The sequence below is a fragment of the Aegilops tauschii genome, chromosome 3 (genome assembly GCF_002575655.3).
Source record: "Aegilops tauschii subsp. strangulata cultivar AL8/78 chromosome 3, Aet v6.0, whole genome shotgun sequence".
Taxonomy (NCBI): Eukaryota; Viridiplantae; Streptophyta; class Magnoliopsida; order Poales; family Poaceae; genus Aegilops; species Aegilops tauschii.
In genome coordinates this window covers 308,916,329-308,941,734 of record NC_053037.3, presented here as the reverse complement: position 1 = coordinate 308,941,734, position 25,406 = coordinate 308,916,329, and the positions used below count along the sequence as shown (strand labels likewise).

The following is a 25,406-nucleotide window of genomic DNA, read 5'->3' as shown; positions in this document are numbered from 1 at the left end:
GTCGTGGCCTTTGATTGGACTCATGGTCTTTGTCAGAATGCGATAGACTGTCCTTGGTACATACTGCAATTCCTTCACGAGGAATTTGGTCCTTGAGGCTTGACCAGGTTTCAATGGCTTCATCAGCACCTTGCATATAGTGATCAGTAAGCTCAGGCTCTTGGTACATGCAACGAGCTCCTTCAGGTGGAGGACTGATGGGCAGGGCGTGAAGTAATTCAGAGGCCGGTGCTTTGTAGTGAGTGTTTTCGGTCATCCAGTCCAAAACCCAGGAGTTCACATCGTCAGCATCTCCTGTGATGTGCAATGTTGCGTAGAATTGAAGAATGAGTTCTTTATTCCAATCAACTATGTCTGTGCAAAAGTTGAGGAGGCCTGTGTCATGAAGCACACTGAGGACATGTGTGAAGCATGGTAGTGATTCCATGTCCACATGAGGAATATGCTCGTGGTCGAAGACTTTGTCCTTGTTGAAGAGCACTGAGGAATAGAAGTTGGCCTGGCTGGCGGTCCAGAAGCGCTTCCTTCTAAGATGAGCAGAATCGTAGGGACTGTAGTCAGTGAAGAACACGTGCTCGCCGAAGAAATCATCAACCTTGAATTTTTGCTTCTTTGAGAATGGATCCTTTGGCTTGGGCTGAGGAGTGTCAGCCAATTGCATTATCACCTCAGGAATCACAATCTCAGGTTCTTCAGGCTGAGTTATTTCAGCTTCTTCTCCAGTGACAACTTGGGTCTTCAATTCTTCATTTACATTTTCTTCAGCACTAGTGGCTGGAATTTCTTCATGAACTGACGGTGTGGCATGTGGTTCATCAGATCCCATTTGTACTGTAGTTACTGGGGACTGAGGAATTTATTGCAATGGTGTGAAGAGTGGAGAGTTGGGGTGCTGACTTTCCCAAAAGTCATCATTTAGCACGGGTGTGGTACAACCAATGTCCACATCTTCATCTTCCATTTCTTCAACACCGGCCTCTTCAGCAGTAAACTGAGGCATATGCGAGGAGACAACTGGTGTTGAAGGGATTGCATCCACTTCAATTTCTTCATCCATCTGCTCTGACAAAGCAGCAGAAGGATTTTCTTCATCAGATTCACGAGGAATCACATATTCTTCATCAAAAGGGACGATTTCCTTTGATGGCATGCTGGAAACAGGAACATCATCAATTGGATTTTCAAATGAGCTGGTCAATTTCTTCATCTTCTTCGGAGCTGAAGAATTTGATGAAGCTGATGCTTTCCTTTTCTTCACTGATGCACGCTCTGCAGCCTTAGTCTTCTTCATATCTGAAGCAGATGGAAGGATTGGAGTTGGGGTAGGCGCAGGAGGAGCAGAGGAATGTGGTTGATGTTCTTCAGGCACAACTGATGCAGTTGCCCTGACCTCTTCATTTTCTTCAGGCGCACCACTAGTGGATGCCCTGGCAATTTTATCAGCGGCTGGAATGTAGTCATCAGCCCTGGAACTCACATTTTCTTTAGCAGCCTGAATGTCATCAGCGGTGCTGGCATGTTCTTCAGTCGGCTGAGCAGATGCTTCAGCCTGAGGAATTTCTTGTTGCGATGGGGCTGCAACATTTGACGTGAACTTTTCAGTTATCTTGACAAATCTGACTTTGGCTCTAGCGGCCTTGACTTATCTGTCTCTGATGATTTCAGCAAGTTCCTCATCATCAGCTTCGTCTTCATCAGACGGCACTTGGAAGGCAACCTGCTTCTTGTGAGGACTTGGGCGAGAACCTCGTCCAGCAGTGGTCTTTGTCTTCAGCAGAGAAGGTCCCGTTGAAGAATTTGGTGCAGCTGAGGAACTAGCAGAAGCTCCTGAGGCAATAGAGATGCCTGTAGTCCTTTGGCACGTGGCAAAGATGCACAGGTGCTGAGGACTTGGTCGGAGCAGCTAAGGACTTTGGAGGAGCAGGAGCAGCGTGAAGAATTGGCCGTGAGGGCTTTGAGGATTCTGGCCGTGAGGGCATTGCTGAGGAACTTGGCCTTGAGGGCATTGAAGGTGAAGCACTTGGCTTGTGCGCAGGCTTCTTTGACATGGCCTTCTTAGGCTTGACAGAGGCCTCAGTGGCAGCGGCAGCAGCAGAGTCTTCGTTGAATTTCCTCACTGCTTCTCTGGCTTGTCTAGCCAACTTGGCCTGGCGCTTGGCCCATTCATCAGGATAATCCTCACCACGCTTGAGGCTGGTGGGATCAGCTATTTAGCCAGGTGCCAATGGAGGTCTTGGGCATGGAGGATTGAGTGCGAATTTCTTCATGTATTTGGGAGTAACATATCTGTACTCCCTCCACTCTCTTGCCCATCTCCTTTCTATCCTCTGGATGCGCACCTTGCGCTAATTTTTGTCCTCTTTTCCAAATTTGTCCTCATCAGGAGTGCAGTAATCCTTGTATATGTCATCAGGGATTTCGAAAGTAGTATTAACCTCAGGCCTCTTTCCTCCCTTCTGTGGCTTCTTTCCATCAACCATTTTCTTCAGATGAGGAATTTGAACAATTGAATTCTCTGAAGAAGTATGCAACTTTTCTTCGAGGAACGCTGCAAATGAGTTAAGTTGATGAGAACCTAGTGATTCAGCAGCGGACATGAGTACCTGTGAACAGAGTATAGTTGCGAGGAATTTGGAGAGGTCATATGCGTTCTCAGAAGGTTTTGTAAAAAGAACAAGTTTGAGGAATTTGACCAGATGAGTCTTGAAGAATTTCACTAAGCGTTCTTTGTCTTAGGTTCCACAGTTGTATAGATCGAAGGTCCACACAATTGAGGGATCTTGAAGAAAAACGTAGCTTAGATAAATGCATCAAGAACAGATGACATGTGAGGTGTTTAGTGTGTGAGGATTTGAAGAAAAACACCTTTGAAGATTTTGTAGAAAATATTTGAATCAAGGAGGGCAGTAAAAATAACTTTTAATTACCCTGGACGAAGGACACGACAAACTGGGATGTGGAGATGTGAAGTTCATCAGTGCAGATCTTCCACGCCCTAACTTGGCAGAGGAAGACAGCTACGGCGGCGGCGGAGTGAAGAAATCCGCGGCCAGCGCGAGTACGACGGCGACGAGGTCGAGGAAGTGAAGCTCTTCCTCACCGGCGACGATGAAGTAGCGGCGGCGCTAGGGTTTGAGAAGCTCGAGCGGGAGAGAGGTCGAGCGGAGTAAAAGGAGTGAGGAAGGGGAGGGGGGGTATTTATAGCCACGGTGAAAAAACTGTTCGCCCGAAGAATTTGGACAAACGTGCCCCTGACCCTTCTCATTCGCTTGACATGTGTCACCCACGTACTGAGAAGTGGAGATCGTGTTAGATCGTGGATGAATAGATAAGTATTTCGTGGGAAGTGGAACGGTTTGAGCGGCAAAGCCGAAAATTTGGATAAGATAAGTTTTAAAGTTCCATTCGCAAATTCTTCAGTTGACAAGGACACAGTGAAGATTTTGAACGAGTTTCAAATAGAATGCACATGAAGAATTTGTGAGTAGATTGGGTTGAGTTTAGCATAGTGGGGGTAGGGTCCGATCACATTCAGTTAGCAGAAAAAGCAACTTGAAGAATTAGCCATAAGTGAATGCTGTAGAGGACATAAACTCATATATATATATATATATATATATATATATATATATATATAGCCAATGAAGAAAAACGACGGGAACAGTGAAGTTTTTGCAAAGTTGAAGAATTTGAACAACTGAGGAATTTAAAAAAAAACTCAAATTGAAGATTTTCAACTTTTGGTGGTGGCGTGTCCCACCGTATAAGAATGATGATTTCAGACACCGCGTACAATTGTCGTAGGGTTCTGAGAATCAAATTCTTTGTTAATTTCTTCACACTTAGAGTGTTATTCTTCATTGATTGAAGAAAAACGTTTCTTCATGTGTTGCACATCTAAGTCATCAATTTTGCATAAGTGTTAGGATAAGTGTCCTTTTCAAAGAACATTCAAAGATTCTAAGATATTTAGCTCACACCGCAACTTGCTAAATCTCTTCTCATCCAAGGGCTTTGTGAAGATATCGGCTAGCTGTTCTTCAGTCTTCACATGCTCAATAGAAATGTCGCCCTTCAACACATGATCACGAAGAAAATGATGACGAATCTGAATGTGCTTTGTCTTCGAGTGCTGAACTGGGTTGTGAGCAATCTTGATGGCACTCTCATTGTCACAGAAGAGAGGCACATTCTTCACATTGACGCCGTAGTCCTTGAGAGTTTGCTTCATCCACAGCAATTGAGCACAGCAAGAACCAGCAGCAATGTACTCAGCTTCAGCAGTAGACAGTGATACGCAGTTCTGTTTCTTCGAGGACCAACAGACCAAAGATCGTCCAAGGAAATGACATGTGCCTGATGTTGACTTGCGGTCCACACGATCACCAGCATAGTCAGAGTCAGAATATCCAATGAGATCAAAAGCCGGGCCCTTGGGGTACCATAATCCAAGTGTTGGTGTGTGAGATAGATATCGAAGAATATGCTTCACAGCCTTATGGTGTGATTCCTTCGGTGTAGCTTGAAATCAGGCACACATGCAAACACTAAGCATTATATCTGGCCTAGATGCACATAAGTACAATAAAGAACCAATCATGGAGTTGTATACCTTATGATCGAAGTCAATACCATTTTCATCAGTGCACAGATGGCCATTTGTGGGCATAGAAATTTTGATGCCTTTGCAATCTTGCATGCCGAATTTCCTCAGTACATCCTTGAGGTATTTCTCTTGAGATATGAATATGCCATTGCGCTGTTGACGAATTTGAAGACCTAAGAAGAATTTCAACTCTCCCATCATAGACATTTGATATTCTTCACTCATCATATAGGCAAATTCATCACTATAACGTTGGTCAGTACAACCAAAGATAATATCATCAACATATATTTGGCACACAAACAGTTCACCATCATAGGACTTAGTGAAAAGAGTAGGGTCGAGTGAACCGGGTTTGTAGCCTTTCTTCATGAGGAATTCCTTCAAAGTATCATACCACGCCCGAGGGGCCTGCTTGAGGCCATAGAGGGCCTTATTGAGTCTGAAGACTTTGTCAGGATGCTTTGGATCTTCAAAACATGGGGGTTGAGCAACATATACTTCTTCCTCAAGCTTACCATTGAGGAATGCACTTTTCACATCCATTTGATATAAAGTGATATCATTATGGTTAGCATAAGCAAGTAATATGCGAATAGCCTCTAGTCTAGCAACAGGTGCAAAAGTTTCATCAAAATCAATTCCTTCAACCTGTGTGTAGCCTTGAGCTACAAGCCGTGCCTTATTCCTCACCACAAGGCCATTTTCATCTTGCTTGTTGCGGTAGATCCACTTTGTGCCAATGATATTGTGCTTGTGAGGATCTGGACGTTTGACCAGTTCCCAGACGTTGTTGAGCTCGAATTGATGTAATACTTCTTGCATAGCTTGAACCCACTTAGGCTCCAGAAATACTTCATCTACCTTAGCGGGCTCTGTGATAGAGACAAAAGCAAAGTGCCCACAAAAATTAGATAAATGTGAAGCTTTTGAGCGTGTGAGAGGACCTGGTGCTTCAATGTCATCGATGATCTTCTCAATTTGCACTTCCTTTGCAACGCGAGGATGAGCTGGTTGTCATCGAGGAATTTGATCAACATGTTCTTCAGCACCATTTTCCTCAGCACCATTTTCTTCAGGTGCACCAGCTCGACGTTCATCACGTTCTGGAATGAATTCTTCAACTGGTTCTTCGGTAGGAATGACATCCTCGGTAGCCTTGAACTTGATAGTTTCCTCAGGTGCTGGTTCATCTATCACAGAAGGTAGGTGCTCTCGTTGCGAGCCATTAGTTTCATCGAACCGCACATCTACAGTCATCTACAGTTTCAACAACCTTGTGAAGAATGTTGTTGAAGACTCTATAGGTGTGCGAGTCCTTTCCGTAACCAAGCATGATACCTTCATGTGCTTTCGGTGCAAATTTTGAGTTGTGATGAGGATCTCTAATCCAACATTTAGCACCGAAGACTTTGAAATAACTCACATTGGGTTTCTTGTCAGTGAGGAGTTCATAGGCAGTCTTCTTGAAGAATTTGTGAAGATATACTCTGTTGATGATGTGGCACGCAGTATCAATTGCATCAATCCAGAAACGACGAGGCGTTTTGTATTCATCAAGCATAGTGCGAGCCATCTCAGCAAGAGTCCTGTTCTTGCGCTCCACGACGCCATTCTGCTGAGGAGTATAAGGAGCAGATAACTCATGAGTAATACCAAATTCATCAAGATAGTCATCAAGACCCGAATTCTTGAACTCAGTTCCATTGTCACTTCTGATGTGCTTGATCTTCACACCGAAGTTGGTTGAAGCCCTCGAGGAAAATCGTTTGAAGACTTCCTGCACTTCATGTTTGTAAGTAACAATGTGTACCCATGTGTATCGAGAGTAATCATCAACAATAACAAAGCCATATTGAGATGCATCATTTGAGACTGCAGAATAATGATTATGACCAAAAAGATCCATATGAAGCAATTCAAATGGTCGAGTAGTGGTCATGATAGTCTTCGCTGGATGCTTAGCCTTTGTCATGTTCCCAGCTTCACAGGCTCCGCATAAGTGATCCTTGAGGAATTTGACATTCTCAATGCCAATGACATGCTTCTTCTTCGCAAGCGTATGCAAATTCCTCATGCCTGCATGACCAAGTCGTCGATGCCATAGCCAGCCTTCTGAAGCTTTTGCAAGTAGACACATGGCTGGTTGTGGTCCTGTAGAGAAATCAACAATATACAAGTCTCCTCTCCTAAAGTCTTCGAAGACTTTGGAATTGTCAGCTTCCATAACCACAACACAATGATACTTGCCAAAGATAACAACCATATCAAGATCACAAAGCATTGATACAGACATGAGGTTGTATCCTAAGGACTCGACAAGCATAACTTTGTCCATGTGTCGATCCTTTGTGATTGCAACCTTACCTAGACCCAATACCTGACTTTTGCCTTTGTCAGCGAAGATGATATGCTTCAGATGCGATGGTGATAAGGGAGCATCCATCAATAGATTCTTGTCACCAGTTATGTGATTTGTACATCCACTATCGAGGACCCACTCAGTGGCTTTGGGTTAATCATCCTGCAGATGAATTGGTGCAGCTTACGAACTTCATATACTTCATTAGTGAAGAATATGACATCACAATTCATCAGATCAATTTCATCAAGTAGTAGAACAGATAAAGCAGTATGAGGACATGAGAAATGAAAGTTCATTTCTTCATGAGTAGCCTGCGTCCTTTCAGGCACACTCAGGTCTCCAGCAAATTCTTCAGACGTTTGAGCACGTCTGGAGACCTGACCCTGCAGAAGAGATTATTTCTTTTTCTTCACCACCCACATCTGAAGGGGTGGCAAAGAGTTCATCACTCTGTGAGCTCCATACGAGAAAGGTGGCACAGAAGCCAATCCATTTCGTTTCACATAAGAGGAGTTAGGGTAAGCATATGAATAAGCAGAGAAATTCTTCGAGGACTTATGAACATAATGATTAGAAGAATAATGCTCATATTCATAGCCCTTAGCTCTTCCCTGCGAAACAGAGAGGTTAGCACGATGATATTCATATGAGGACTTTGATCCTTTTGAGGATTTTTGATCCACGTGAGGAATTTGGTCCGTATGAGGACTTGGATCCATATGAAGAATTTGGTCCATATGAAGAATTTGATCTGGGGTTCCTGTTCTTCACAGGTGGTGTCATGAGGACATTCACCTGAAGACTTTCAAGACACCTTTTGGGAACCCAGATTTTGTTCATAGGGGAACCGTTCCTGCAGTTAGTGCCAACATATCTAGCAAATACTTCACCATTCTGATTTTTGAACAGTTTATAGTTGGAGTCAAATGACTCATCAGAAGAATGAGGAGATTCACATGTAAAGCCAGATAGATTAGATGGATCAACTGGAGGTCCCTTTGCAGCAACCCATGAGGTTTTGGGGTACTGCTCGGGCTTCCAATATGTACCATCAGCATTGAGTTTCCTCTCAAAGGCAATACCATCTTTCCTAGGGTTCCTGTTGAGGATCTTCTTTTTAAGCACATCGCAATCTGATGCCCTTTGAGGCTTTTGTACATGCCTGTCATGTACAATTCCTTCAGCCCTACATCATCAGTGATACTAGCAATGTCCTCAGATGAGGAATTAGTGATAGCAGAGACAGGTGAAGAATTTGTAGCATTAGAAGCATTTGAACATTTAGGTGAAGAATTAGCAGATTCACGTTCAATGCATTTCAAACATGGAGGAACAAATTCTTCCCTTAGCAGCGTTGATTTGTTGAGCAAGTAATGAATCACGCTCCTTCTGAAGATCTTCATAACTCACTCTTAGCTTCTCAAGATCTTGCTTTCTTTAAAGAAATTCATAAGAAAGCTTCTCATGATCAGACAAGAGAGTGTTATGATGACTTTGAAGGTTGTCAAACCTAGTCTGAAGTCTCTGAAGATTTTCAGTCAAGGTTTTAGTGCGATCCATTTCTTCACCCAACATATCATCACTCTTGTCTAGCATGTTTTGAACCTTTTCCAAGGCCTTTTGTTGTTTAGTGGCAATACAAACAAGCTTGGTATAGCTAGGTCCAAAATCATCATCAGATTCATCATCACTAGACTCGGATGAGGAACATTCAGTTACCTTGGCACCTTTTGCCATGAGGCATGGTACAGAAGATGATGGTTCAGGTTCGAAAGTCATCGTTTTGAGTGATTCCTTGAAGTCCTCAAACCAAGGATCATGACGGGTTCGATGACCTTCATAGACCTTAGAGAGACGGTCCTAGATAAGCTTCACATGATCGAGATGCATGATGTTCCTGAACTGATTTTGAGACAGACAGGAGCAGATGACGTCCTTCGCCGTGAGGTTGAGAAGAGTGTACTTGCGAATTTCATCAGCTTTCGCCATCTTGCACAGATCGGTCAGACCAATCTCTGTGACAGTCCACAGCTCGTTGTTCATTGCCATGAGGCGCTACCTCATCATGGCCTTCCACTTGGGATAATCATGACCGTCAAAGATGGGGCATGTCACTTTCTTCATACCTGCGGTCGACATAACTAAACTCCAGGCGGTTAAACCAAAATCACACAGAACAAGGGAGTACCTTGCTCTGATACCAATTGAAAGTGCGTTATATCGACTAGAGGGGGGTGAATAGGCGATTTTTATGAATTCTTCACTGAGAAATTTGCCGGTGAGGAAATTTCTTAGCGAAGAACTACTTGCAGCGGAATAAGTACTCAAAAGTAAACATAGAAGAACACAAGCATGGTCATCATGATGAAATGAAGACAAGCACAGAGTACAGAAAGCGTAAACACAGGATAACACAGGATGAAGACAAACAGACTGAAGAAATTGAACTGAGGAAATTGAGAAAGTCTTTAGTCAAAGTCTTCAAACACAGATATGAACAAGTGTACAACACTGTTATGAGGAAATGAAAGAGTTTAGGAAATAGAACCACTAAGCTTGGTGAAGACAACGATTGGTAGACCAGTTCCAACTCCTGTCTCAGTTGTACATCTAGTTGGAGCGGCTAGGTATTTAAACCTGAGGACACACAGTCCCGGACACACAGTCCTCACCGTATTCTCCTTGAGGTAAGGTCACACAGACCTCGCCCAATCACTCGTGGTAAGTCTTCATGTGACTTCCGAACCTTCACAAACTCGGTCACTCGGTGATCCACAATTCCTCTTGGATGCTCTAGACCATGACGCCTAACCGTCTGGAAGAAGCACAGTCTTCAAAGGTAACATGCGTCGGATCCACGCAGGATCAATCTCTTCAGTGATGCTCAATCACTTTGGGTTTGTAGGTGTTTGGGTTTGGGTTTTTCTCACTCGATGATTTTCGCTCAAAGTCCTCGGGAGATGGGATGCTCTCAAATGACAAGTGTCAGTTTCTCTCGGAGGAGCCAACCAACTAGTGGTTGTAGGGGGTGGCTATTTATAACCTAGGGAGCAGCCCGACACGATAAGACATAAATGCCCTTCAATGATATGACCGTTAGGTGGGTAGATATTTTGGGACAGCTGGCGCATAGCACAGCAACGGTCGGATATTTGAGGCTCAGATTCCTCAGGGCTATCATGTTCCTCACTATGTAGGCAATCCGCACTGACGAATTCCTAACTCCTCAGTCAGAACAAATTACTTAGAGACCAGAAGAACTTCGTCTCTGTCACTGAAGAATATGACTGAACTGTATGAGATTTCCAATGGCTTCACTCGAAGGGATTGGTAGGTGTAGGATTTTGAGTTGAGCATCACATGGAAATTTTTCCTTAGTATTTCCTCGACCCCCTTTAACAGTACGGTGTTTCCTATGACTCAAGAAAGAGAAAATGAAACTACGAAAACAAAAGTCTTCACGCTTCATGTTCCTCAAATGAATACCAAGTCTTGAAGGTCACGCCAATTTCTTCACTTTCAAAGTCTTCAGAAAGTCTTCAGAAATCCAAAGTCTTCAGTCGAAGAACTTCATTTTTAGGGGTCGACTTTCTCTGTAAATATCAAAATCCTCATAGACTTATAGACCTGTGTACACTCATAAACGCATTAGTCCCTTAACCTATAAGTCTTCAATACACCAAAATCACTAAGGGGCACTAGATGCACTTACTACTTTACTTGCTCCTTCCCGACACTTGGATAATTGACGAACCATTGTCTCTGCAGTGTTCTTTAAAGTTCTTCAGATGTTCATGAGGACATGGCTACCTTGGATACGACCAAAAATATTGCATACATGCGTATTTATGAGGTGATTTCTTATAATAATTATGCAATTATTTATTTATGTTATCCGGAACAAAAAATACTTCACATATTTTTATTTCATGCATAAATGCAGAATTGTTGAACACTAGTACGAATACGTGTGAAGATAAAGGAAAAGAAAATGATTAGGTGTTGTTCAAGAAGTCCTCTCGCATCAAAGGAAATGATTAGGTGTTGTGCAAGAAGCCACATCACATCACTTTTGCCTTCTGGACTCATATTCCAACTGCACAGACATACCTGCCTCAAAACGCCAACAACTTTTACATCTGGACTCCGAATTGGGTGATTCTTTTTTCGTTGGAAAGTTTTTTTGGTGTACTTTCCAACCCAATTGGATTCACCTCCAAATTCGCCCGAAGAGTGGAGATATTTCCGAAAGAGTCTGACGATACAGCAGAATCCGAGTTAAACTACAAGTTCAATGGTGTTGCGTCACATCCACTTGGGCCCATGGGCCTTATACGACCCAAGGTTAGTTTTAGGCTGCCTTGAGACATCCTCCCACCTCCTTGGCCGTCACCCTTTGCTCCTATATAAATAGATCAATCTAGTAGGTATCTGCTTGAGATTTGTTTAATTAAAAGTTAGCCATTGCAAATTCGTGTACTTCGTTTGTGTCCAACGACCAGACCAAGGCCGCTTTTGGATCCTCACTTTTATCAATACTTAACCTTAGGAGATTGGTTTAGCGATTTCTAAGGCGCAACTTTGTGCACATTTTTAGTTGGATTGTCCAAGTAGTTCTCCATCAAATCGATAATTATCATCTCATTGAAAGATTGAGACCCTCACCTATGTCAGATGTATATAGTTCAAAGATTTAGGGTCCTAAGAGCATCTACAGTCGGACCTCTCAAAGCCGCCTCATACGCCCGGGCAGCTGCCCGATCACTGCCTGGTTAGGTTTTTTCGACCCAGACGGACTGCGTGAGTTACCGACGGAGCCCGGCGAGGACCAGTGGCTCCTCGCGTGGGTCTATCATCGGTCGCTTACGACGGCGGAGACAGACGCTCGGCGGCTCCGCCGGAAGTCCGGAAGAATGCCAAGGCTCTTCGGCTTGCCATCGAGCAGTCCGAGCGGGAGGCTTTGGAGAAGGCGAAGGAGGCGGTTTGGCTGGCCAAGCTCAAGCGCCAGCAGGACCGGGACGTCCAGCGCCTAAAGAGCCTCATCATCATCGACTCCTCGGACGACGAATCGGACGATCCTCCACCAGCCGACGACGGGTACAGCTACGCCGGCGACCAGAAGGGGAAAGGGCCAGCCCGAAAGTGGTGAAGTTGATTTTAATTTCAAGGTTTAGATGTAGTATTTAGTTGTCCGTTGTTTGTGTGAACTTTGGTGGATGTTTTGGAGAACTATTGTGCAATTTCTATATCCGGAGATGATCTACGTAGTTTGATCGAAGTTGCATGCTATTATGGATATAGGGGTTCGGATATGAGAGACACGGATATGGACAAACACGGTTTAAGAAATGTCCGCTCATTCTCCGCGGACGCGTTCGAGGACCCGGATTTGCCAAGTCCAGTTGTAAATGGTCTAACAGAGCCCCGCCCTCGCCCACACTAGTCAAGCTTCGCCCTGGCAGCGGCGGGCGGTGAGGAAGGGCGGGGTCGGATACTCGGATGCGATGGCTCCTGCGTCCGTGAGTATCCAAGGCTAGTTACCTTTGGGTATATGATCCAAGGCTAGTCAACTTGCTGGTAAATATTGAGAAACGATACAAGCACGGTAAGTTCAAAGAACTTTCTTAGCCAAACATTTTGCCGGTTAACTGGTAGTATGGATTAGTCCATGTTCCTGTCTTGTTGAAGAAAGTAATTACAACGTCTCGCCGCCTCCAACTCATGTCTTGTCAGATACAACCAGCCTAAGCGTACAACTAATTCCCCCCACCCAAATTCACATCACGTGGCGTTCCCACGTGAAATCACGTCACAACAATTCCACACGCGCGAAACTAGCCGCTCAAATTCGTAACGGGTCCCTTGAACCAGTGCCTGGCGCTCACGACCCACGACGTCAACACGAGGATGAAAAGCCCACCGACGGCGACCGGCGTGTAGTTGAGCGTGTCCTTGGTCACCGGGTACGTCACCGGCAGCGAGAAGAGCACGGTGATGGTCACCACCCAGAGCACGGCCACCCATCCCACCAGTACACCGTACCGTCCGAGGTTGAAGGGCCCCGGCACGAAGTGCTTGCGCGCCAGCGTCACCCGGAAGAAGATGGGCAGCGCGTACGCGATGTAGAGCCCGATCGTCGCGATCGACACCATGGCCTGGAACGCCACCAGGCTACCCAGCGACTGCAATCAATTTTCAATCACAGACCAGGATTATCAGAGCAGGATCAATTGGAGGTACTCTGCCGGAAATGAAATACTACTAGTATGTAGTTGCAGTGAAATGTAGTGGTGTCGAACAATGGTTTACCGGCAACGCCATGCAGAGGGAGACGAAAGCCGAGAGCCAGACGGCGTTGATGGGCACCTCGTGCTTGTTCACTTTGTGCCACACGGGTGACAGCGGCATCGCCCCGTCTCTCGAGAACGCATACACCATCCTAGTCATCAATACAACGAGCGAGTGATCTCATCAGAACTACGTTCCGAGAAGAGAAATGCGGCGTGAAGCAAGCCAGCAGAGGACGATCACCTCGAGTTACTCGTCACGGAGCTCATGCCGCAGAAGTATATGGCGACGGCGACGATGCCCAGGCAGACGATCCCGCCGACGCCGCTGCCGTAGCGGCTTTTGAAGGCGAGGTAGAAGACCTCGGCGATGGCGTAGCCCCCAGCCTCGTTGTCAGGGCTGAGCAGGTAGGGTATCTCCTTGACGGCGAACGTGATGCCGAGTATGTATCCCCAGCCGACCACTATGGATATGCTGATGGCGCTGATTATCCCGATGGGCCCGTTCTTGTCCGCGTTCTTGGTCTCCTCCGTCTGCATGCATGCACGATCATATCAACACTGACAACGAGATGAGATTCCTTCTTCTTTGGCTTAATCAATTAGTTACCATATGCGCCGATGCGTCGTATCCTGTGAGCGTGTACTGGCTCATGAGGAGCCCCAGGACAAAGATGTAAAGGTTGTTGTGTATTCCAGCACTGTTGTCAGTGTTTAAATGGGTGAAGACGAACTTGGCACTGGCTCTCTCGGTTGCAACAGCCGGCACGGCAATCATCAGGACAAAGACACCTACAGAGACAGAGAAGCGTGGAGAGCCATCCATCCGTTAACAAAGTGGATGCCAACTGCTCTCTGATTATTTATTCTCTAGCTAGCTAGCTTGAGTGAGAATCAGTGCTCGCCAAGTAGAGTAATCGTGTAGGGCAAGTGCGAATGAAGAGAGGTACTAGTAGGAGAGAACCTAGCATGTTCCAAGCAGCCGCAAACTGGCCGAAGAAGGAGAGCCATGAGATGGGGAGGCTGTTGATGAGGGCGTGGCTGAGCAGGATGGCGGCGTGGAAGGCGATGACCACGTACTTGGACGCCAGGTAGCCTCCGCCATTGTTGCCGCCGGTGCTGAGCAGGATGATCACCTGGATCAGCTGCGCCAGCGAGAAGTCCACGCTAGTTGTCACCGCCCACTGCAGAGCGTGCAAACTGAATCAGCACCGCAGTCGCTCACAGAGTGAGAAAGCACATTCAGAGTTAAGCCACTGGCTGGTTACCTGTCCAACGATGTTGAACCTGCATGCAGCACAACAAACGTCATTAGAGGCCGAGAATAATTGGAATGGGGATGCACGAGCAATCAATAGCGTATCTATCTACAGTAAGAAAAATGGGCCATGCGTATATGTGCGTTTATTGCAAGGACGTCTTTGTCTCGACTACAAGAACCATGCTGATAGCACACTTTCAACCACAGGTCGCTCTCAAAATCAGACTTTATGTGCAGTTCGCACTGGTTCTGCTACCAAAATGTGGCCACGGGAGCTTCACATGGTCAAAGCACGCAAGCACATGACCTTGAGAACACAATTATTATTCTGTTCTGCATTGCCAGGAGCTCGTCGTTAAACAACGACAAGTGCAGAGTACGTACATTTGATTGGAAAAGAAACGATTATTCTATTTTGCATCCCCGATGATAACGGCGTATTTGAATCAACTATTTGTACTCCACTACAAGATCAACGATAATTAATATGGATCAAAGGGAGTACTGATAAACTATTCGTTCTGCAAAAACTGAAAGACGAGCGGAAAAAAAAGACAGAAAGAGATGCAGAAATTTCGCACGCACCAATTTGATGTCACACCAGACAAAAAAAACAGAAAGCGGTTCGTTCACACATGACATGATCCTCTCCTTCCGTTCTTCCCTTCCACATGATCCCAACCAGAGAAGAAATCGATACATTCGAGAGCGTTGACAGGTAGCAAAAGACAAGAAAGATTTGAGTGGAGTGCGTGTGTGATTGAGTAGCCTACCATCCGGTGATCCATGAGGCGAAGGGCGACCATCGGTTGCCCGAGAGGCGCGCGCTCCAGTAGTAGAGGCCGCCGGAGGTGGGGAAGGAGGAGCAGATCTCGGCCATGGAGAGGCCGACCGTCATGGTGAAGGCGCCGGCGACGAACCAGCCGAAGGTCATGGTGGCCGGGCCGCCGAAGTTGAGGCCGGTGTTGTACAGCGTGGTCACCCCCGTCAGCACCGAGATGATGGTGAAGGAGAAGGCGAAGTTGGACAGCAATCTACACACGCCCTCAATCAATCATTTCAGAGGAGAAGAGAAGCGACGAAACCAAGGGAGAGGAGAAGAGCGGGCGTGACGTACGAGAGGTCCCGCTTGAGCTCCTGCTTGTAGCCGAGCTCGCGGAGGCGGGCCTGGCCGGTGTCGCCGGAGCCATCGGCGTCGACGTCGACGGCGGTGGTGCCGCTGCCCGCCGGTGACTTGCTCCAGGTCATGGCGCCGTCGCGTTGTGGGAGGAGGAGGAGGAGGAGGAGATGGGGTCAGGGGAGACCTTCCAGTGGTGATATATGTACTGCCTGCAGAGGAGGAGAGAATCGCGGGGTGCAGTGAGTCAACTGGAAAAGTGCGGTGGGCACCAGATGTGGGGTTCGTTACTCTACTCTGGATGGAGAATCTGCCAACTAGGATGGTCGTGGATCTACTCTGGGAACCAGGATTCTTTCCCAAAAAGAATGGGATCCTATATTTGGGATCCCTCTGCTAGTCTGAAATTGAAATACGAGTGGGTTCATGTTCTTCTACGTGAAGACTGCAATATGAGCTTTTTAGTCATGTGGGCGGCGCACGTGCAGCATGGCCTCTTGGTTCCTGTTGAGTTCAACAGGCCCCGTCGATCGAGCTCATTGTAAAGAAACGAATCAAAGAGATTTGCACGTCTCTTTCCAGCAATTCAGCTAGGGTCAAGATCACTGTGCACCCATTCAACAGATCGGGGATTCGCTGCCATGTGATCGAGATTCGCACGCTTCACACGCGCCTGCTGAGTAATTTTGCATGGCATCCAGGCTTAAAGAAACGAGTCAAAGAGATTTGCACGTCTCTTTCCAGCAATTCAGCTAGGGTCAAGATCACTGTGCACCCATTCAACAGATCGGGGATTCGCTGCCATGTGATCGAGACTCGCACGCTTCACACGCGCCTGCTGAGTAATTTTGCATGGCACCCAGGCTTACGACCCCCCCCCCCCCCCCCCCCCCCCCCCCTCCCAGAGAAAGAAAGAGAAAGGAAAGAAAATACTCCCTTCGAGCACGTATGTTTTGTGAATCCAAATACCGGCTTGGAATTGCCGATAGAACACGTGATGATTATCCCTATTCTTACGTGTTACGACAGCAAAACGAGACATATATGCTGCTCTTCGGTGGAGTACAAGAGATGAGAAGAGACAAGTTTCGCCGACTGAATCAATCATTAGAGGCTGGTGGATTCGAGGCGACAAGGTGCGCAAGCGTATGGGTAAAGTATGCGTAAAAAAAGAGAGGGAGACGTGAAGAGATCAACGCACGTTCTTATATTATGAGACGGAGAAAGTAACGTGAAGAAAAATTGAAGGCTGGATATTTTTTTGTTTTTGAACTGGAGGCTGGATAAATTTGACACCACGTGCTGGGAATAATTTGTGTCCAAAATGAGACTCGTTGCGAAAAGCAAACAAGTAAACTTACCAGCCGGTGAGCCAGGAGGCAAAGGGGCCCCAACGTCGCTCGCTGCAGAGCCTGGCGCTCCAGAAGTAGAGTCCGCCGGAGGTAGGGTAGGCGGAGCAGATCTCGGCCATCGCTAGGCCGACGATGATGGTGAAGGTGCCGGCAATCGGCCAGCCATACACCATGGCCACCGGCCCACCAAACTCGAGACCTGTCCCGTACAACGTAGTGATGCCCGTAAGGACCGATATGATCGAGAAGGTCACCGAGAAGTTGGACAACAGCCTGCATGCGCAACATGAGTCACCCAGCGACACAATGCATCGTTATAAAATGCTTTCGTACTGTTCCACTTACCTCAAAAGAGGAGGCAAGAGGAAGCATGTCAAAATTGCTCTATTTTTTTTTTTGGCATCAATGAAAACACAAAAACAAATGAAGCATGTGGAGCGGCTTCTACGGGAAACACAACAGTTAAAATGAAGCTGCATCGGTCCAAAACTAAATAATGAAGCTACATCTAATTTTTCTTTTAGGGAAAGCTACATCTGCATAAACTGATTTGAGCCGAATTTGCTATGCTGATAATTCAACTTAGTTTTGGGGCTTGCATATGAAAATGGGGGCCTCCTATTTAGCGCGCTACGTGGTAGCAAAACAAGCCAACGAGCACCCATCTTTCCGCAGTGCACCCTTTTGGGCCGGTCCATACATGAGGCGGGTTGCCCCTATTTTTTCATTTCGTTTGTTTGTTTCTCTTTTTTCTTTAAAATAATTTGGGATTTGAAAATGTTTCAAAATTCAAAAAATGTGAATTTTAAAAAAATCTTTGTGGGTCCAATAATATATATTTGTGATTTTGAATAAATGTTCCTTATTTTTAAAAAAATTGTGTCTTCAAAAAATAAAAGCATGTTTGTGAGTTACAGAAAAAATCATCGATAAAAAATGATCATGAATTCAAAAAATGCTCATGCATTTCAAAAAACGTTTTCGTCTAACAAAATAAATAAATTTCAAAAATTGTTCCTAAATTTACAAAAAAGTTTATCGATTCAAAAAAATTGATAATTTGTAAAAAATGTCCAAAATTTTGAAATATATTTGGGAATTCGAAAAAAATTCGTGAATTTTTAAGAAATATTTACGAAAGTTAAAAACGTTTTGGATTTCATAAAAAATTGTGGATTGAAAAATGTTCACTATTTTGAAAAGATGTTTGCAAAAAAAAAATTGAGAAAACGAACATGAAGGAAAGGAAATAAGGAAAATAGAAAAAGAAAGAAAAGAATGAGAAAAAAAAACCAGAAAAAGGAGAGGAAAAAACGGCATGGGAAGGCTTTAGAACCTTCCCAAAATCGAAAAGGAGCTTGTTGGGAGTGTATAGGTATCCTACGCGCCAAATAGGACTGGTCATGAAAATGCCATTGGCTCAGCCAACCCTATGATCCAAATTGTATTGCAGTAACCATTAGTCGATAAAACCTAGTGAATTATGCTCAAAATAAATAGGGTTAATTTGATAAATGTCACTCGAATTCTGGCAATTCCAAGAAACACCATTGCAATTTTCAAATTTTGGATGACATTTTTCAAAATTTGAAAATTGCAGTGGCGTTTCTCGGAATCACCAGAATTTGAGTGGCATTTATCCAATTAATCCAAATAAATAAATATGAAAATGTCTAGAGAAAAATGAATCTTTTTTAGCAAGAAAAATGAATCCTAATATGGTATTAAAGCCTTAATGTCAATGGATACGTACGCACAAAACTTTCTAGAAAAAATTAAGCACAAATCCTCTCAAACCATTTGGCGCATGGTCTACGACTACGAGTACGACTTGCATTGGACAAGGCAAGTGCACACCGTCCGCAAGCAACCCATCCGTCGTTGACACTTGACAGAACGAAACACGCAACTAGCAGTGGCTAGCTAAACAGAGCAAACAAGATCGGCAGGTTCGATTTCTGAATCAGTAGAGTACGTACGAGAGATTGCGCTTGAGCTGCGGCTCGTAGCCAAGGAGCCTCAGCTTCTTTGCGTCGTAGTCGTCGTCGCCGCCGCCGGCGGATATCACGGCGGCCTCGTCGCCGGCGAGCCGGCTGTAGCTGCTCTGCCCTGCCATGCTCACTCTTCTTCTGCGACCTTGAGACTAACAACAGTGGCTGGGAGGGACGGGTGATAGCCTACCTCAGCGAACTACCACTCCGAGATCCAGATGCTATGCTAATGACTCATGACAGTATGACAGGAACTTTATGATGGGGAAGACGCAGTCCGGGAGGGAAGGGAGAGGGTGCGGCGAGCGGGTGACCCAGATTCCGTAGAGATTCTGGCCATGTGTGTCTGCATGTGGGTCACTCTCTTAATTCTTTTAGACGCGTTTGGTTGCCTGCATTTGGCCCAGCCTGATCTGCACGGAAAGAACTTGACCCGTTTGGTTGCCTGTGTTTATTGTGCGACCCGCATGGCAGAGAACTTAAAGCACGTCCAAACCAGGCCCAGGGGAAACGCCCGAATCGGCAGTACCTCGCGAGCCTGGCTCGGGCGAGGCAGGGGAGGGCAACGCGCTTCTCTCCTCGTGCGACCAGGGAGCTGGCGCGAGCTCGTCCGCGTCACCGAAAAATCGGTGGGAGGATTTTGGCTCACCTCCCTCCGAGTCCACCCCTATTTAGCCCCTCCCTCACCGCCCCAACCCCCGCCACCATTCTCCATCCGTTCGAGCTTTCCTGCCGACTTGCATCAGCACCACGAGCATGTAAGCGGCGCATCTTCATCGGCCGGTGTTGATCTTCTACGAACCCCCCCCCCCCCCTCGTCCTCGAGCTGCAGCCATGGCCTCTGTGAGTTCAATCCCCCTTTCTCTCTGTTCCTTCTACCTAGATCTGAGCTGCAGCTAGGGTTTGATCTAGATGCATGGTTTATTACTGGTCTGATCTGTGAGCTCATATGGTTGATTTCTATGTTGCGGTTGCAATTTGTGGTAGGGCAAGATGTTCAAGCATGTGGTAGGCTAGATTAGTAGTAGAGTTTGAAGTTAAACCTTGTGCTTCTGTTGTTTCGTGCTTAGATGTGTGATTTGTAGCTATTGAGGGTCCATTTGTAGCATGCTGTTTGTGTTGGGGAACGCGGTATTTCAAAAATATTCCTACGATCACGCAAGGTCTATCTAGGAGATGCATAGCAACGATACGGGAGAGTGTGTCCATGTACCCTCGTAGACCGAAAGCGGAAGCGTTTAGTAACGATGTTGATGTAGTCGAACGTCTTCACGATCCAGCCGATCCAAGTACCAAACGTACGGCACCTCCGGGTTCAGCACATGTTCAGCACGGTGACGTCCCTCGAGCTCTTGATCCAGTTGAGGATGAGGAAGAGTTCTGTCAGCACGACGGCGTGGCGACGGTGATGATGATATTACCGGCGTAGGGCTTCGCCTAAGCACTACGACGATATGACCGAGGTGTTGAACTGTGGAGGGGGGCACCGCACACGACTAAGACAATTGATCTTGTGTTCTAGGGTGCCCCCTGCCTCCGTATATAAAGGACGAGAGGGGGAGGCTGGGCGGCCCCTGTAGGGCGCGCCAAGAGAGAGGAGTCCTACTAGGACTCCGAGTCCTAGTAGGATTCCACTTGGTGGAAGGGGGAAGAAGGAACGGAGAGGGAAAGGGAAAGGGGGGCCGCGCCCCTCCCCTAGTCCTATTCGGACTCCCCATAGGGGGTGGGGGTGGGGGTGGGGGCGCCACCTCCTCGTAGCCTGCCCTCTCTCTCCCCTAAGGCCCATGTTGGCCCATTACTTCCCCGGGGGGTTCCGGTAACCCCTCCGGCACTTTGTTTTTACCCGGTACCTCTCGGTACACTTCTGGTGTCCGAATAACGTCCAATATATCATTATTTATGTCTCGACCATTTCGACACTCCTCGTCATGTCCGTGATCTCATCCGGGACTCCGAACAAACTTCGGTCATCAAATCACATAACTCATAATACAAATCATCATCAAACGTTAAGCATGTGGACCCTACGGGTTCGAGAACTATGTAGATATGACCGAGACACATCTCCGGTCAATAACCAATAGCGGAACCTGGATGCTCATATTGGCTCCTACATATACTACGAAGATCTTTATCGGTCAAACTGCATAACAACATACGTTATTCCCTTTATCATCGGTATGTTACTTGCCCGAGACTCGATCATCGGTATCATCATACCTAGTTCAATCTCGTTACCGGCAAGTCTCTTTACTCATTCCGTAATGCATCATCCCGTAACTAACTCATTAGTCACATTGCTTGCAAGGCTTATAGTGATGTGCAATACCGAGAGGGCCCAGAGATACCTCTTCGAAACACGAAATGACAAATCCTAATCTCGATCTATGCCAACTCAACAAACACCATCGGAGACACCTGTAGAGCATCTTTATAATCACCCAGTTACGTTGTGACATTTGATAGCACACAAAGTGTTCCTCCGGTATTCGGGAGTTGCATAATCTCATAGTCAGAGGAATACGTATAAGTCATGAAGAAAGCAACGGCAATAAAACTAAGCGATCATAATGCTAAGCTAACGGATGGGTCTTATCCATCACATCATTCTCTAATGATGTGATCCCGTTCATCAAATGATAACACATGTCCATGGTCAGGAAACTTAACCATCTTGGATTAACGAGCTAGTCAAGTAGAGGCATACTAGGGACACTCTGTTTGTCTATGTATTCACACATGTACTAAGTTTCCGGTTAATACAATTCTAGCATGAATAATAAACATTTATCATGATATAAGGAAATATAAATAACAACTTTATTATTGCCTCTAGGGCATATTTCCGGTTAATGGTTCTAACACCGATGGAGTCTTGGTGCTGATCATGTTTTGCTCGTGAGAGAGGCTTAGTCAACGGGTCTGCAACATTCAGATCCGTATGTATTTTGCAAATCTCTATGTCTCCCTCCTTGACTTGATTGCGGATGGAATTGAAGCGTCTCTTGATGTGTTTGGTTCTCTTGTGAAATCTGGATTCCTTCGCCAAGGCAATTGCTCCAGTATTGCCACAAAAGATTTTCATTGGACCCGATGCACTAGGTATTACACCTAGATCGGATATGAACTCCTTCATCCAGACTCCTTCATTTGCTGCTTCTGAAGCAGCTATGTACTCCGCTTCACACGTAGATCCTGCCACGACGCTCTGTTTGGAACTGCACCAACTAACAGCTCCACCATTCAATATAAATATGTATTCGGTTTGTGACTTAGAGTCATCCGTATCAGTGTCAAAGCTTGCATCGACGTAACCATTTACGACGAGCTCTTTGTCACCTCCATAAATGAGAAAGATATCCTTAGTCATTTTCAGGTATTTCAGGATGTTCTTGACCGCTGTCCAGTGATCCACTCCTGGATTACTTTGGTACCTCCCTGCTAAACTAATAAAAAGGCACACATCAGGTCTGGTACACAACATTGCATACGTGATAGAACCTATGGCTGAGGCATAGGGAATGACTTTCATTTTCTCTCTATCTTCTGCAGTGGTCGGGCATTGAGTCTGACTCAACTTCACACCTTGTAACACAGGCAAGAACCCTTTCTTTGACTGATCCATTTTGAACTTCTTCAAAACTTTATCAAGGTATGTGCTTTGTGAAATTCCAATTAAGCGTCTCGATCTATCTCTATAGATCTTGATGCCCAATACATAAGCAGCTTCACCGAGGTCTTTCATTGAAAAATACTTATTCAAATATCCTTTTATGCTATCCAGAAATTCGGTATTATTTCCAATCAACAATATGTCATCCACATATAATATTAGAAATGCTACAGAGTTCCCACTCACTTTCTTGTAAATACAGGCTTATCCAAAAGTTTGTATAAAACCATATGCTTTGATCACACTATCAAAGCGTATATTCCAACTCCGAGAGGCTTGCACCAGTCCATAAATGGATCGCTGGAGCTTGCACACTTTGTTAGCACCTTTAGGATCGACAAAACCTTATGGTTGCATCACATACAACTCTTCTTTAAGATATCCAATAAGGAATGCAGTTTCGACATCCATTTGCCAAATTTCATAATCATAAAATGCGGCAATTGCTAACATGATTCGGACAGACTTAAGCATCGCTACGGGTGAGAAGGTCTTATCGTAGTCCACTCCTTGAACTTGTCGAAAACCTTTTGCAACAAGTCGAGCTTTGTAGACAGTAACATTACCGTCAGCGTCAGTCTTCTTCTTGAAGATCCATTTATTCTCTATGGCTTGCCAATCATCTGGCAAGTCAACCAAAGTCCACACTTTGTTCTCATACATGGATCCCATCTCATATTTCATGGCCTCAAGCCATTTCGTGGAATTTGGGCTGATCATCGCTTCCTCATAGTTCGTAGGTTCGTCATGGTCAAGTAACATGACCTCTAGAACAGGATTACTGTACCACTCTGGTGCGGATCGTACTCTGGTTGACCTACGAGGTTCGGTAGTAACTTAATCTGAAGTTTCATGATCATCATCATTAGCTTCCTCACTGATTGGTGTAGGAATCACTGGAACTGATTTCTGTGATGTACTACTTTCCAATTCGGGAGAAGGTACAATTACCTCATCAAGTTCTACTTTCCTCCCACTCACTTCTTTCGAGAGAAACTCCTTCTCTAGAAAGGATCGATTCTTAGCAACGAATATCTTGCCTTCGGATCTGTGATAGAAAGTGTACCCAACAGTCTCCTTTTGGTATCCTACGAAGACACATTTCTTCGATTTGGGTTCGAGCTTATCAGGTTGAAGCTTTTTCACATAAGCATCGCAGCCCCAAACTTTAAGAAACGACAAATTAGGTTTCTTGCCAAACCACAGTTCATATGGTGTCATCTCAACTGATTTAGATGGTGCCCTATTTAACGTGAATGGACCCGTCTCTAAAGCATAACCCCAAAACGATAGCGGTAAATCAGTAAGAGACATCATAGATCGCACCATATCCAATAAAGTACGGTTACGACGTTCGGACACACCATTACGTTGTGGTGTTCCAAGTGGCGTGAGTTGCGAAACTATTCCACATTGTTTCAAATGAAGACCAAACTCATAACTCAAATATTCACCTCCACGATCAGATCGTAGAAACTTTATTTTCTTGTTACGGTGATTTTCTACTTCACTCTGAAATTCTTTGAACTTTTGAAATGTTTCAGACTTATGTTTCATCAAGTAGATATACCCATATCTGCTCAAATCATCTATGAAGGTCAGAAAATAACGATACCCGCCGCGAGCATCAATACTCATCGGACCGCATACATCAGTATGTATTATTCCCAATAAGTCAGTTGCTCGCTCCATTGTTCCGTAGAACGGAGTCTTAGTTATCTTGCCCATGAGGCATGGTTCGCAAGCATCAAGTGATTCCTAATCAAGTGATTCCAAAAGCCCATCAGCATGGAGTTTGTTCATGCGCTTTACACCAATATGACCTAAACGGCAGTGCCACAAATAAGTTGCACTATCATTATTAACCTTGCATCTTTTGGCTTCAATATTATGAATATGTGTATCACCACAATCGAGATTCAACAAAAATAGACCATTCATCAAGGGTGCATGACCATAAAAGATATTACACATATAAATAGAACGACCATTATTCTCTTATTTAAATGAATAACTGTCTCGCATCAAACAAGATCCAGATATAATATTCATGCTCAACGCTGGCACCAAATAACAATTATTCAGGTCTAAAACTAATCCCGACGGTAGATGTAGAGGTAGCGTTCGGACGACGATCACATCAACTTTGGAACCATTTCCCACGCGCATCGTCACCTCGTCCTTAGCCAATCTTCGTTTAATCCGTAGCCCCTGTTTCGAGTTGCAAATATGAGCAACAAAACCAGTATCAAATACCCAGGCGCTACTACGAGCATTAGTAAGGTACACATCAATTCCATGTATATCAAATATACCTTTCACTTTGCCATCCTTCTTATCTGCCAAATACTTGGGGCAGTTCCGCTTCCAGTGACTAGTCCCTTTGCAGTAGAAGCACTCAGTCTCAGGCTTAGGTCCAAACTTAGGCTTCTTCACTTGAGCAGCAACTTGCTTGTCGTTCTTCTTGAAGTTCCCCTTCTTCCCTTTGCCCTTTTTCTTGAAACTAGTGGTCTTGTTAACCATCAACACTTGATGATCCTTCTTGATTTCTACCTCCGCAGGCTTTAGCATCGCGAAGAGCTCGGGAATAGTCTTTTCCATCCCTTGCATATTATAGTTCATCACGAAGCTGAGTCAAGTGGTTGTGGTACCCAGACATTCTGAGTATGTGTTCACTGACAGAACTATTCTCCTCCATTTTGCAGCTATAGAACTTGTTGGAGACTTCATATCTCTCAACTCGGGCATTTGCTT

The 25,406-nt window shown here is 45.3% G+C and overlaps 1 protein-coding gene across 2 annotated transcripts; it reads right to left on the bottom strand.

Moving 5' to 3' along the window:
- Window positions 1-12,591: 12,591 nt before the first annotated feature.
- On the bottom strand, window positions 12,592-19,317 carry LOC109777240 (amino-acid permease BAT1 homolog). 2 transcript variants are annotated; one of them, XM_020335886.4, is made up of 8 exons: window positions 18,968-19,317; window positions 16,998-17,261; window positions 14,527-14,545; window positions 14,223-14,442; window positions 13,869-14,050; window positions 13,503-13,792; window positions 13,281-13,410; window positions 12,592-13,153 (listed from the first exon to the last, which is right to left on the bottom strand). In XM_020335886.4, the coding sequence occupies exons 1-8, from the start codon at window positions 19,102-19,104 to the stop codon at window positions 12,806-12,808; spliced, it is 1,590 nt and encodes a 529-aa protein (XP_020191475.1). In that variant the 5' UTR covers window positions 19,105-19,317; the 3' UTR covers window positions 12,592-12,805. The 2 variants fall into 2 exon arrangements, with proteins under 2 accessions (XP_020191475.1, XP_020191476.1); XM_020335887.4 differs by lacking the exons at window positions 16,998-17,261; window positions 18,968-19,317 and adding exons at window positions 15,293-15,553; window positions 15,637-16,061.
- Window positions 19,318-25,406: the final 6,089 nt, after the last annotated feature.

Coding starts and splice junctions, on each gene's coding strand:
- LOC109777240 (XM_020335886.4), bottom strand. CDS start 19,104: ATGGCAGGGCAGAGCAGCTACAGCCGGCTCGCCGGCGACGAGGCCGCC. Junction 14,051..14,222: donor GGCTGCTTGGAACATGCTAG/GTTCTCTCCTAC, acceptor CTGTCTCTGTAG/GTGTCTTTGTCCTGATGATT. Junction 13,411..13,502: donor TCCGTGACGAGTAACTCGAG/GTGATCGTCCTC, acceptor ATTGATGACTAG/GATGGTGTATGCGTTCTCGA.